The sequence below is a fragment of the Protopterus annectens genome, chromosome 7.part0 (assembly GCF_019279795.1).
Source record: "Protopterus annectens isolate FY-2018-M chromosome 7.part0, PAN1.0, whole genome shotgun sequence".
In the NCBI taxonomy this organism is placed as follows: domain Eukaryota; kingdom Metazoa; phylum Chordata; order Ceratodontiformes; family Protopteridae; genus Protopterus; species Protopterus annectens.
This window is the reverse complement of record NC_056739.1, coordinates 559200146-559215588: the sequence shown is the minus strand read 5'-3', so window position 1 is coordinate 559215588 and position 15443 is coordinate 559200146. Positions and strand designations below refer to the sequence as shown.

General features: G+C 36.4%; 1 protein-coding gene across 1 annotated transcript in view; it reads right to left on the bottom strand.

The window, feature by feature from the left end:
• The window catches only part of LOC122806593 (complement decay-accelerating factor, GPI-anchored-like), a 514569-nt gene that overhangs the window by 340996 nt on the left and 158130 nt on the right, over positions 1 to 15443 (bottom strand). The window contains exon 2 of the mRNA XM_044077145.1: positions 1557 to 1659. Coding sequence (XP_043933080.1) covers positions 1557 to 1659 — 103 coding nt within the window. The remainder of the gene's footprint in view (positions 1 to 1556; positions 1660 to 15443) is intronic.

Here is a 15443-nt window from a genome sequence, read left to right as displayed (position 1 = left end):
CACTGAAAACAGAGACTGCCAATGTTTGAGTTACAGCAAAAAATGCAAATCAGTATTTGATTTTAAAAGATTAAAATGTTTTTGCAGGGGATATTTGCCCCAACAGTATTCATGTTACTTATATATCCCAACACCATGATTGCATTATCTAGGAATAAGAGGAATTCTCTGAGATACTGAAATCTCAGAATTGTTATGCAGTCAGCAGACACTTACATTATGGGTTTACATCTCTGTGTTTTAAACACTTGTTTGCCAATTATCTGCCTTTTTTCCCCACAGCCATAGTGGGATTTCTTAGATATAATATTATGCAAGCACGGTGTATGGAAAATGACAGTACTGTGTCCTGCTCTTGGAGAAAATTCATGCTCCTCTTGGACAAGATGGTCTGGAGATGACACTGGCACCTCTGCATGGATCAGAGCATGTTTAGACTTTCAGAAACTATGATTCATATGCATAAGAAACATTATGCAGTATTTACACTTTAAAGGCAAATATGTTAGTAAACTGAATGCCTTGTTCTAACATGTAGAAAAACTGCTATTACAAGCATTACCTGCCATACACTTGAGCTAATTTGCATTGTTTAAAATCAAAAGTATTTTCACTGTGATCCTCTGACTTCTGCTGCCCACCTGTTAACGTTAGCCAGCCATTCAGTAATTAGATGATTCCCTTAACTCCCAGAGGGCACTAATAATGCAGAAGTTTTTGCTGCAAGACTGCTTTATCAGTTTCAAACTCCAATCCCAGATTAGAAGTTTTTGTATAAATATTACTACTGCATTATTTGTTAGCCCCATCAGATACAGCTATGACTGCTTCTTTTTTTTAAGGCCCACTACTTCATCTATAAACAAAACAGACCATCTGAAGTCTTAGGCATTAGCTTGAGGAAGCTGGCCATTCATTAAGAATGTTTTCTACTTTCTATAATTTGTTCTGTACCATTTATTTGGTAGTTATCTTCTGCAAGGGTGATAAGTGAAACAAGCATTGGATTTGCTTTCAGTGCAATCAGTTGCCAGTTTGGTGCTGCAGATATTGCCTACGTTTTCTTTCTAGTCAGTGATTTTTAAAAAGAGTGTTGGAATATGTATTTTTCCATACTATCAATCCTTCTGTAAGGTCTGTTGTATTCATTCTTGTGTCACGTGTTTAAGACAATTAATATACAAACACACATAGTGCTGCGGTAGCTTTGTCGCCTCACAGTAAGACGCTGTCCGGTTCGATTCTCAGCTAGAGCGTCTTCTGCATGGAGACATGCGTGAATGGGCGTACCTTTGTTGAAGGCTGTGCATTAGGGCTGGTAACTCGGCACGTAAAAATCAACTACCAACCGTTAGCGGACCAAAGTTCCGCTGTGGCGACCCCTAACCGGGAAAAGCCGAAAGACACAACAACATATACATCCACACATACATATGAAAAAGAAAAAAGTTACTTTCCAAAATACAGTTACATTTATTACTAATGATGCACAGACAATATAGTCAGAGCACAAGATGCATTCACAGTTCTTAAATAATTATGAAGGTTACACTTACCCTTCATTGCAAGACATTAGAACTTCAGAACCAAAAGTCGTAACACCACTGGGATAGCTGATCTTTCCATTTGGCAAGTCTGGTACATTACCGCAGTCTTTAGCTATGATTAAACAAAGTATCAGATTTCAGATGCACTGCTATATATAGTCTATATTTTAAACAAGAGGAATGTTATTTTATTTTTTTTTTCTTATATGTAATAGAGAAAGGTATGCTAGATAAAGTGATAAGTATTTTTCAAATGTGGTTTAACAGAAAAAATAATCAGAACTCTAACATAGATGAGGGATCTGATACAGAATAATGCATAGGTAGCTCTCTACTTGCAAGAATAAAAAATCTGGACAAAGACACTCTAAAAATAGCTTTCTCTGGGCAAAAATAAGGATACCAAATTAGCAATAAAGTTGCATACCAAATAGCATAAGTCCTCCCACATTCAGGTGGGTTGTGGGATACAGGTATTTAGAAACAAAATAACATCCCCTACTTTGTAACATGGCCCTCTAATTTCCTACTACTTTCATAAGACCTAATTCCTATTAATTTTACAGTATATTCTTATTACAGTCAGATCATCCCCAGTAGAAACTGAGTTGCAGAGTATTAGGGTGCTATACTGAGCAAGGTGCATCAACTGCTTGAAACAAAATAATACTGCTAAATTCAGTGCAAAGCAAATGGCTCCAGAACATATTTCTCAACTGTCCAGAGTTTTGCCTCATAATTTTGATCTTTTCCTCCTAAAATTTGTTTTTTTTTTCTGGCAAATTACTGAATACTGCAGTCACTAAATAATGAAATACATTTTGAGTTTTATACTTCACATCCTTCAAAAAATGCAAGCTAACACAAATGCTATTATTCTAGCATCTTTTTGACTGTGTAAGAGCAGTATTTAAAATCTGTCTCTGTTTTTGGGCCATTATCTCCCCATTACTTTAGGCTTTATCCAGAATTCTTGTATTAAGAGTTTGTAAAGTATGCTCCAGATTTACAATGAATACTAAATATCAAAGTATATCAACGTCAAACTCACTCTCTTAACTCAGTAACCCCTCACTGATTCAATACTGTATAGCAAGTATATAGAATTGGGGAAAAAACAAACAATAAACATCACAGATCATTTACATTTACGCCATCAACAATGGAAGTCTAGCATGATACACTCCTTAGTTCACTATGAGATTAACAGTGTCCTCCCTCACAAACAATTCAGTTACTTGAACATAAAGGCAGAGTAAAGTGTACCTTGTGCTCTGGGCAGTTTTCAAACCATTAGCTCCATCAAAACCTTTTTTTTTTTTGCTCACACATAAACACAAGTTCTTTTAGTTTCACCTTCCTGATTGTTTTAAATGTGTACTTGCCTATCAGATCATTTTAAATTACATTAGTTGAATAACTAAATACAAAATTTGCATGAGGTTTGCCTTGAGCATTTTCCAGCAAAAAGTGAAACAAAATTTGCTAAACTAATAAGAAAATAACAATTTCAGAACATTTAAACTACAAAAGACCACTCTAACTTCTGTCACTGTAATCCATCAATATCCATACTCATCAATTACAGCCATTTTGACTTTGTACACCTGACATTTATCCCAGTCTGCCTTACACTAGTTCTGCAAAGCCAGACCAATGTCTGTTAACTTATCAGTGACCGTAAGGTTTGTCATTCTCATCCACAGACAGCCCCTGTACCCGGCAATTACAGCCCCATTGTTTACTCTTTACACCTCAGATGCCTCCCCCCCGACACACATATTGCAATACACTAACTTTCTCATTCATATTACCAGAACCAGAAATCTGAAAGGAAAAAGCTCTACAAATTTCTAAGCAGATCAATACCAACATCACACTGGCATACATAAAGCATAAAATATATGACATAAAAATCGTGGTCATTCTCTTTGGTCAGACATTATCATATCAACAGTTCCAAAAAACTCCACTAAAACATCAAAGTTGGCCTGCTGCTTCTAATGTCAACCTTCGTCAATATCCTAAACATATTGCCCCCCCCCCCCCCGAATAATAAGGATAACATCCAATTATGCCCCTTGGCTAACCAAAGAAACAAGATCGCTCTTAAAAACTACAGATAAGGCCTGGGAGAAATGGCTCAAAGACAAAACTACAAATAACAAACAAACATATCTAGAACTATGAAATAAATCTAAAAAACATATTAGACAGAAAAAATAAATTACTATAGCAGTATCCAATCAAAAATTCAAAGAAACCCACAAATATTCTGGGCTGCAATCAAAAAAATCCTACGGCTAGGACAAACTAGCATTCCCTCCCCAACACTCACCAATACTAAAGACAGCATGGCCTCACAATTTAACAGATTCTTCACTGAATGCAAACTAGCAGTCAAACAATAATTGTTCTTCCCCTACCCAGACTCATATAGCACCCACGTTTGATCCCAAAAAATATCTTTCAACCTGTCCCAACAAACACTATAGTTAAATGTCTCAAAAGGCTTAAACCTACTACACTTGATGCCGACTGTCTACCTACTGCATATCAAAAAATCGCTGCAGAAGCAATATTCTATTCAGTATCCATATTAATAAATTGATCCATCTCAGAACAACAAGTCCCTAAAATTTGGAAAGTATCACATCGCATCCCTCTACATAAAGGTGGAAACTCAATAAAATTATCAAATTACTAGCCAATAATTATGCTATTACCATTATCTAAAATACTTGAGAGGTGCATCCATTCACAAATCTTAAACTATCTTATAACCAACAGTCTTCTAACACTCAGCATGGTTTCCATTCGAATCATAGTACCACTGCCCTTGTTAACTTTACTAACATTATTAACCACCATCACACGGAAGGCAGTTTAGTTTCCTCCATATTTCTTGATCTGTCCAAAGGTTTTAACACTGTCTTTCATTCTAAACTCTTAACTACACTCTTGGAACTTAAACTTAGTCATTCTGCACTTACTTGGTTCCAGCAATAGTTAACTGGTTGCAAGAAGCTGTAAAATGACAACAAAATCTCTCTTTACTACTGCCTATAACTGTGGGGTACCACTGGGATCTATTCAGGGTCCTCTTCTTTTTATTATCTTTACTAACACTCTTCATGCTGCCACCCCATTTGCCTCCATAGTGCAATATGCAGAAGATTCCACCCTGATGTGTGCTGGCCCAACACCACAAAAACTCAAAAAAAAAAAAATCACCCAGAAGTCATTTACTGCAGTAGAATCTTGGCTAAACAAAACACAACTTATACTTAACCCTAACAAAACAAAACTCATACTCTTCTAATATGAAATTCGACATACACATATCACATACACAATAACAAAGTTCACAAAAAAATAGGAACCCTGTACAGAAATTGACACTTTTTAAACAAATCTTCAAAGGCCACTATAGCAAGAACTCATCTTATCTGTACGCTACTATATGCCTCACAAATTAGGGTGGCCACGGTGGTGCAGCAGTTAGCGAGGTCACCTCATAGTAAGAGATTCTCTGGTTCGATCCTCGGCTGGAGTGCCTTCTGTGTGGAGTCTGAATGTCCTCCCTGTGGTCGCGTGGGTTTCCTCCTGGTGCTTCGGGTTCCTCCCACATCCCAAAGACATGCTGTAGGTGGAGTGGACACTCTAAAATAGTCCTAGGCATGAGTGTGTGCATGTATGTGCATTCCATGGAAGGTTGGGTGCCGGGCTGGCAACTCGACACCATAAAACTCTACTGCCAATAATGAGCGGACAGGTGATCTGCTGTGGGGACCCTTAACAGGGAAAAGCAGAAAGAAGAAGAAGACTATATGCCTCAGAAATTCTCACAAATATTAAGAAATCTGACCTATCAAAACTCAAAACTTCAAACAAACAAAGTCAGGTAGTCAGATAAAGGCCGAAACACCACCAAACAGTAAAATGTAAAAAAAAAAAAAAAAACTAGAGCTCCGGACACCACAGTTTAATAAACTTCAGTAAATAAAAGATAAACGCTTTCGGAGAAAAAAAAAACACTACTTTAGACCATATAAAAAGTTACACAAACCACTCACATATATATATATATATATATATATATATATATATATATATATATATATATATATATAAATTTCAAAAAGACGTTCTCCAATGAAAACAATCTTCCAATCTAAAACACAGCGCACTGGAGCAAGGAAATGGCCAGTAAAGATGTGTTGCAACAACACACACCTATGAGAATTTACAAAACTCAAAACTTGTTATAATAAAATCGCAAAGTTTGCTAAAGAATCAAATTTCAGATCCCATCATTGTTTGAGTTTAAAACAACTATATTGGCTCGAACTTACCAAATCTACTTGCTTATAATCAACTCACCTTCACCCATTGAATACTAAATCAGCCAGAAAAAATGCCTGTACTTCAAAATCTACTAATACACTACTCCAATAACAGCACATTGCTTTCCATTAACAAATCCTTCTTAAATATATCCAAAACTAACAATGCAGCTGGAGTTTCCCTTTACTCAGACTGCATAGCCAAAACTTGGAATTCCCTGCCATTATATATATCAGAACAACTACTAACACTTCCAACTTTTAAAAACTTTTTAAATAATACTTCTCTGAATACTGGACATGCTCTTGCACAAACTCTGGTTAAGAAACAGATGTCTTAAGGCAGCAAAAAAAAAAAAAAAAAACCACACACAACCTATTATTTTTGTATTTGAATAGTATAGCCTACTAAGCATATGTATACTTAACTTGCCTTTTTTACCTTCAATCACAGTACTGCTATTCTTTGTATTTCTACCTAGACTATATGTTTGTATTAGTGAAATTTGTATTGGTGAAATGTATAATTTTTAGGTTCATAGATTAGTCCTAAGCTAACTGCCCTTGCAAGACATTTTAAGCCTAGCTAATTATCTCTTGTGAGACTCAAACCCTGCACCTTGTGTTTGTAAGGCCAACACCTTAACCCTTAGGCCACCCTGTATTTTTTCATTTTGTGCTTGTATCTGAGATTGAATCAACATTTGTAGCTGCACTTTGTATATGTATCCAACTGTTATTTATAAATGTGGAGCAAAAGAACATTTTGTTTCCCAGTAAACAAATGTAAAATAAATAAATAAGAAACCACAGTGCCCTTTCTTCTAAGTGGCAGGAAAGAGCTGCCAAAACAGATGTGTATCAGGCAAAAAGAGAAATGCTCTGGATCTAACTGTGATTTAAATACACATGAAGTACTGTTGTGCATTGCTCTTGGGCATCACCATGCTTTCCTGGCACTAACTGTGACTGAGATAAAAGGAAGTATCATGATGGATCACTTCTTCATTACCTTTTAAGTAAAACAAAAAGAGGAAGACAATTACACCCCTTCTGGTCTGTTAGATGGAGACTAACCTTGAACCTATTAAAAAGGAAGAGATAAAAATAACTGGAAGGGACCAAATAATGGTTATAAAAATTAAAATAACAAACATTGCCTTGGCTAAGCATTAAATAACATGTTGATAAAAAACACATTTAAGGTAATGGGTACAGTTGAAGCAAACATTAGAGTTCATAAGTTAATAATTTCTGAGGCAGTGTTCAGGCCCAGAGGCCTTCTAGGAACATTGACTCCATAAGATAGGCACATATTTAACTTCCCTTACCTAACCAGCAAATATGTTTTTTTTTTTTTATAAATTTCTAATGCTTTAGACTGACAACTCGTAATCAAGATATTATTCCACAAAACAGTTATCTGATTTGATTTAAAGGAATATCTTATCCTTGTTTTGCATAACTTTATCTGAAATTTCATATTATTATTCTTAATGCCTCATCATTTTTAAGTACAACTTGCAGTACATCATCATAAAAAAGATAAAATTAAATGTCCCTTACTATACCTATAACCTGTGGAATAAAGATTCAAGTACTTTAATCTGCTCATATGATCATATTCTTTCACAGCAGTAATTTTTTTGTGAATCTTTGTTGAATGCCATCCAAATTTTTCAAATGACCCTTAGCATAAATGCAAACTGTAACTCATATTCAATAAGTATCATACAATGTAAGCAAACAACTCATATTGCTAATACTTAAGAGCCTTTAACCAATAAATCATTACTTTCAGTGCTTTGGTACTAACCAGTTTAACATGAGCATTAAATGATTAATTTGAGGACATTAAAATATGAATATCACTATATTGTTGTACTTCAATAAGATTTACTGTAGCTAAAAGAACTTCTTTGTATTGTCTGGTTAAAGTACATACTATTGTACTTGTCTAAACTAAATTTTATTCCTATAACCTAGATGTCCAATCACAAAATAATTTCATATAGGAGTTCAAATTGTAATAGTCTTTATTTCATATAATACACCCAATCGTGTGATCTTCTGCATATTTATAGAGCCAAAAATTCTGATGACTTGGAACTGTAAAAAAAAGGTGTGTTAAATAAAATAGGCCCCAAAACAGATCCTTGAGGGTGAGATTTGTAAACAGCTAATAGCATATTTTAGAACTTCACAAACACTGCTTCCTGTTACTTAGCCATTCCATTACCCATTTAATAATATAGCAGTTAATGTTTAATATTTTTAAAATGTTGCAAATTAATGAAAATGGCAAGCTATTAAACATTTTAGCTAAGCCCATGTATATTACACCAGGAAGTAAAACTAAATCCAGAGCAACTATAAACCGATCATAAAAACTAATTAAGTTGCGTGCAGTTGATCTTCTCTTGGCAAATTCATGCTTTTCAATACTGCTAATATACCAGTAAAGTTAGGTTTACTCATTTACAAATACACATCTTTTCATTTGGGCAGTCAGTAAGGATGATTTTGATTTATTCCTGGAAGAAATTAATTTGAGTTTTGAGTGGTTGAGGTTTGTACTAAGTGACAAGTGGTGTACAGTGATTTTTTTTTTTTGGATGTTAACATCAAGCTGGATCTTGAAAACAAGTGTTTTAAGATCAAGTTACACCAGAAGAAAAACTTTCACCAACCCTACTTGCATTTTGACAGTCAACATTCAACTTTTATGAAGTGAAATATTATTAGAGGGTAAATTATACGCCTAAGAAGACTAATCAGTGATGATGCAGATTTCAGTACTGAACTGGACATTTTAATTTCTATGTTTTCTGACGGGGATACCCTACCAAAAAGTTAGAACAAATTAAAAATGAGGTTGTTAAAAGTAGAAATGAAGAAAATGAAGCAAAGTTGGACACTGCTGACAGCTTAAAAAATCTTCTTTATTCTTAAAATCACAAGATAAGCGCTTTCGGGATGACCCTTCTTCAGATAAATAAAATGAATGAGATGGTTCACTTATATACACATAAAAGCCAATCACATTCAAAAATAGCAAACACATTCAGTGAAAGACACGCCTATTTTTCAAAATAGGCTTAATTGGTATATACTCATTTAAACCTGGCTTCCTGTTTGCCATTAAACTAGCAATCCATTTTGTTTCTACAGTTTCTGTTAGAAGCACAATATCACCCCCCCTAGTGCTGGGTTTAACATTTACAATAACCCTAAATTTAAATGTATGTGTAGGATACAAAATCACATGTCTACATAACGCATTTCTTTCATCTTTATTCCTAATACTGGAAAGATGCTGAAGAATCCTTACTTTAAACATGCTATTCGTCTTACCCACATAAAAACCTTGGCATTGACAGCATTCTGCTAAATATACTATGTTGGTTGTGGCAGGTTGCTCTTCCTTTAAAGTGAAACACTTTTTGGGTAGTGGGATGTATAAAAACAGTATCTTTATTTATGTAGGGGCAAGCTTTACATAATCCACAATTACTCGTTCCTATTGAGTATGGTAAAGCATAGGACACATTTGGCACGGAAGGTTCCTTGCATAGTAGATCCTTTAAGTTTTTGTTCCTTCTATACCTAAAAGTGGGCTGAGGTCCCACTATGCCCCCCAGTGTACTATCACTGGTCAAGATGTTCCAGTTCTTCCTCACTATATTGCAGATGTCACTCGTATTACTACTATAATTTAACATGACCTGCGGGTTTTTGCATAAAGCTTCATTACTCTTTTTGACCTCATCCCTATCAAAAGCTTATCTTGACCAGTGATAGTACACTGGGGGGCATAGTGGGACCTCAGCCCACTTTTAGGTATAGAAGGAACAAAAACTTAAAGGATCTACTATGCAAGGAACCTTCCGTGCCAAATGTGTCCTATGCTTTACCATACTCAATAGGAACGAGTAATTGTGGATTATGTAAAGCTTGTCCCTACATAAATAAAGATACTGTTTTTATACATCCCACTACCCAAAAAGTGTTTCACTTTAAAGGAAGAGCAACCTGCCGCACAACCAACATAGTATATTTAGCAGAATGCTGTCAATGCCAAGGTTTTTATGTGGGTAAGACGAATAGCATGTTTAAAGTAAGGATTCTTCAACATCTTTCCAGTATTAGGAATAAAGATGAAAGAAATGCGTTATGTAGACGTGATTTTGTATCCTACACATACATTTAAATTTAGGGTTATTGTAAATGTTAAACCCAGCACTAGGGGGGGTGATATTGTGCTTCTAACAGAAACTGTAGAAACAAAATGGATTGCTAGTTTAATGGCAAACAGGAAGCCAGGTTTAAATGAGTATATACCAATTAAGCCTATTTTGAAAAATAGGCGTGTCTTTCACTGAATGTGTTTGCTATTTTTGAATGTGATTGGCTTTTATGTGTATATAAGTGAACCATCTCATTCATTTTATTTATCTGAAGAAGGGTCATCCCGAAAGCGCTTATCTTGTGATTTTAAGAATAAAGAAGATTTTTTAAGCTGTCAGCAGTGTCCAACTTTGCTTCATTTTCTTCATTTGTGCTACCTGCTTAAGTTGGACTTTGGCGTCTTACTGGATATTTGTTTTCTACTATTTTCCTTGGAGTTGTTAAAAGTAGGAGCATTGATTTTCACCTATTTTGATTCAGGGGTTTACACCTAAAAAAATGGTAATGGTAATCTCAATTCTAATGAGAGGAACTGTTCTTTTCCAATTCTGATCAGTGTGGATTCTAAAGAAATCTGAAGAAATGTTATTGACAACTGGAAAAAAGAAGTTATGTACTTACAATAATGTTCTATCTGTGTTGTTTATCTTCATTTATCCTTGATAGATGGGTCCAGTTTTGATATCGGAACCATTTTGGCCTTTACTACAGCTCGCACCAGCCAAAGATTTTCGAACTTCATCTCTACTCACAATCCTTCTCTCACAATGACCTCATATCTTGTTTGCAGAAAAGTATCTAAACATACACACACACACACACATATATATATATATATATATATATATATATATATATATATTGAAGCCATATCCATCTTAGCCATCTTAGCTATAAATCTTAGTTCATTCTGAAGTATGCTACTTTACCCCCCACCAAACCTTTCTGAATGCATTATTATATAATAACTGCCTGTTGTTGCCTTCATGCTTACCCTAGAATCTCTGCCTTTCTCTTTAAATAGTTGAACTCTACAGTTCCCTACAAAATGGTGTCTACAGGACTGCAATCAGTTTCTCTCAACATTTTAAACAGAGTAGGTTACACACACAACAGTATTTGTTAAGCTTTCACTTACAGTGCTTTGTAATTAAGCAGGTCACCATATTGGTCAGCCATAGGGCTCTTTGTTTCTACTTGAGTGGTTGCCTGCTTCCCCTGTAACTGAAGTGAATTGACTCTTACATTAAGAGCTGTACTACTTACCTTATAGCTTTAGGACACCTTAGGAAACCTTGTAAACTGCAGTAGCCCCGCTACGTTCGCCCTCGCTATGCTCGGGCTCTCTTTGCTCCCCTCCCTGCCCCCAATTCCCTCCCGCCCCCAGTACCTCTAAATTTTTAGTACTATAGCCACTCCCCCACTTTCTAGATCCTATCTGCTTTCATCTGGGATAATTCCACCCACCCCCATTCTACTACCTACATTTTAATAGCACCTATTAGCTTTCATCTGGCATTCTCCCATCCCCCTTCCAGTACCTTTACCTCACCACTCTATCTTCTGGTGTTGCATCACCAGGTAAAACAGTTCCTTAACTCACTAGCTGAATCACAGATAATGATATACTTCTCTTTACTACCCCTCTTGTTCACACCATACCTCCTTACCTTTTATGAAAACTAGTTTCTCACAGGATTTCAGGTCCCAAAAGGTCATACTATCACTCCAGCTGTAAATCCTTCTACCTTCAACCATACTTACAGTACCAGATCCTATCCAACATCTTGTTCAGTCTATCAACATCTCAACCCCAGGCACATTAACTCTAGATCCAAACACTACCACAGACTAATAAACAAATTCCTGAAGTTCATCACCAAGTATAGACTCAACCTAATACTTGGTGGTGATATTCACCCCAACCCTAGCACACTCACTTCAGATACACATACCCCCTCTACTTGTAATCTAGGCTACAAACCTACAATTAATAGGCCAACTAACTCTCTCTTAGTCTGTCATCTCAATATTAGAAGCATTAATAACAAGGTACATGAATTGCATTCACTTCTGGATGTCCACTCCCCTGAGATTCTCTGTTTATCTGAAACCTAGTTAAAATCTAACACTAAAGACAATGAAGTGTTACCATCTGGGTACAACATACACAGGCTGGATTGTGCTTCAAGGAAGGGGGGTGGGGTAGCTGTACTCTATAAACCTGAGTTGAATGTTACCATAGATGTAATACAACCTCCTCAGATTAATATTTCAGAGATTCTTGCCACCAAATTGCAACTTAATAAAAATAAATGCATTAATATTATCTGTATGTACATCCCCCCAGGTAACAATATATCTACATTTGAAGATATCCTGCACTGGCTATCATGTCGCTACCCCTAAGAAACCCTACTACTTGGAGACTTTAACATAGACTGGGGCACCTGTTCCTCAGAATCCCCAACCACCCATATTAACCTGCATGTATTTACAAAAATCATATCCACCCCTACCAGGATAGGTAAACCCAACCAAAAAGAAAGTATACTTGACTGGGTACTCATAAACAGTAACCCCCAACTGTACACCTCTGGTACCCTCCTAAATGGCCTAAGCGATCACCTTCTCACATATGTAATTAAGCACAAAACCATTAATTCCCAACAACCCTTACTCAGAAAGGTTAGAAACAATAAAAACTGTGACCCTGCTAAATTCCAACAAGAACTAAACTCATGTAATTGGTCTATTCTAAAACACCTACCCTTAGAGGAAGCAGTAGCATAATTTAACATCAAATTCCCTGAGATCCTTGATCTGCATGCACCTGTTCATTCAAAGAGAACCAACGCCAAAACTGCACCATGGCTTTCTACAGAGTCTAAACTCAAAATTACCCTTAGAAACAAAGCATGGGCTTAATGGCGTTCTTCTAAAGACCCTCAAGATCACATTAAATACAGGCAATCCAGGAATGAAACCAAAAAATCAATTTTACAAGACAAAAAACAATACTACTGTAATTTACAGACAGTAAATCAAAATAACCCTCAGAAGTTTTGGGCAGGTTTAAATAATCTACTACATCCTGGACGAACTTCAACCCCAATCCCTGCTACTACTATTGATAAAACCCCTGAAGATGTTTCTGATAGTTTTAACCAATTCTTTACTGAGACAATTCAAGCCCTAGCTAGCCAACTACCTCCTAGCTCCCCTGGTCCTGAAAGTAGCACCCCTAGAAACCTACTTGCGTTCAGCTTCCAACCAGTCACCACTTCACTTATCCGTACCTTGATCAAAAAATTAAAACCCACTACACTTTCTGCTGATCAACTCCCTACCGAGTACCTACAAAAATCAGCTGATGCTATTGCTTACCCTGTCTCAATACTAATCAATTGAACCATAGTAGAAGCTAAAATTCCCACCATCTGGAAAATATCCTATGTAATCCCACTTCACAAAGGAGGCAGCTCTACTGAATTCTCCAATTATAGGCCAATAGCTATACTCTTTCCACTTGCAAAGATTATGGAAAAATGTATTCATAGACAACTCATGCACCACCTCATCCAAAATCGCCTTATGGCAGACACTCAGCATGGCTTCCGTCCTAATCACAGCAATACTTCAGCCCTCCTAGCCTTTACTAACACCATAAACCATAATCGCAACAATAATTATATATCCTCAGCCCTCTTTTTGGATCTTTCCAAGGCATTCGATATGGTTGATCACCAACTTTTAATCCACACCCTGCAAACATTCTGTCTAGATACTGGAGCCCTCCAATGGTTTCAATCCTACCTGAATGGTTGACAGCAGGCTGTCCTCTGGCAGAACAAACTCTCTAACCTTCTACCTAACAACCTTGGAGTACCACAAGGCTCTATACTAGGGCCCTTGCTGTTCTCCATCTTCATTAACGACCTTTATACCATCATCCCAAACGTCAGCTGTATCCAATATGCTGATGACTCTCCTCTGATTTGATCAGCCACATCTCCAGTAGAGTTATGGTCAGCTACCCAGACCACCTTTAATTCAATAGAAAACTGGCTTTCTGAACATCGTCTGATCCTAAATCCCAAAAAAACTAAATTGCTGTTATTTTCACCAACACGTAGGTCTACCGCTTTCACCTTTACCATAAAATCAAATGATGGCACAATAATCTCCCCTGACCCATCTACAAAACTATTAGGTGTCATCATAGACAATAATCTAAATTTTGACTTACATGTTAACCAAACTATCAAAACCATCAATAAAAAATAGGGTCACTTTACAGAATAATAGCCTTCCTAACCCCTCCAGCTAAAATTGCCATAGCTCGCTCTCACCTTCTTTCAACCCTTCTGTATGCATCCCCTCTACTCTCGAATTTAAACAAGACTGTTCTTAACAAACTCTCAACTTGCTACAACCACATTGCCAGGTTTGCCACTGGGTTGCCTTTTAGGACACATCATTGCATCAATCTAAATCAGCTTGGGTGGCTTGAACTACCCAGCCTAATCCAGTATAACCAACTGATTATGGCCTATAAAATCCTCTATAATCCGGACAATACTCCTGCACTTAAAAATATTATCACCCCCCTATAACAATCCTAGACCGCTTCGATCCTCTAACAAACTACTAATTCAGACTTGCAAAATTAATAACAAAGCCGGTGATTCTCTCTTTGCAAACTCTGTAAGTAGATCCTGGAACTCTCTTCCAGCTGATATTACCTTACTTTCCACCTTAGGTCAATTTAAAACTAGACTCAAACAACATTTGTCACTTAACTGGCTATGTCAATGTATCAAGCCTGGCTAACTCTCTCTAGAATGTGTAAAAATCTGTTTACCAGTTTACTGTGTAATTTAATTTAATCCTGACTTGTGCTCAGGATTAACTGTAACCTGTGGAACTTGTTTAACTTGCTTGCTTAATCTCTGTAAATAGTCTGTTTGTAATATGTAATGCTGGTATTACGTAATGCTATATCTGCTTACCCTTGGAGCTTTTCTCCCCGGGCCTCCGCTGAAAATGGACATGTATCCAGTCGGACTATCCCGGTCAACAAATGTAAAATAAATAAAATAAATAAATATCTACTGTGCTTGAAAAATCATAATAATTCAAGGATATATAATTCGCTCCACCAAAAACATCTTTAAAGGTTATAGATGGAGGGAGGGAAGTCAAGGATAAATGAAGACAGACAACACAGATGGAATGGTATGAATGTACATAACTTCTTTATCGCATGCTGTCAATCTTCATTTTATCCCTGATAGATGGGACAGAGTCCCAGCTACTAAAATCTTGGGTGAACTCATGGAAGGATATTCCTTAGCACAAT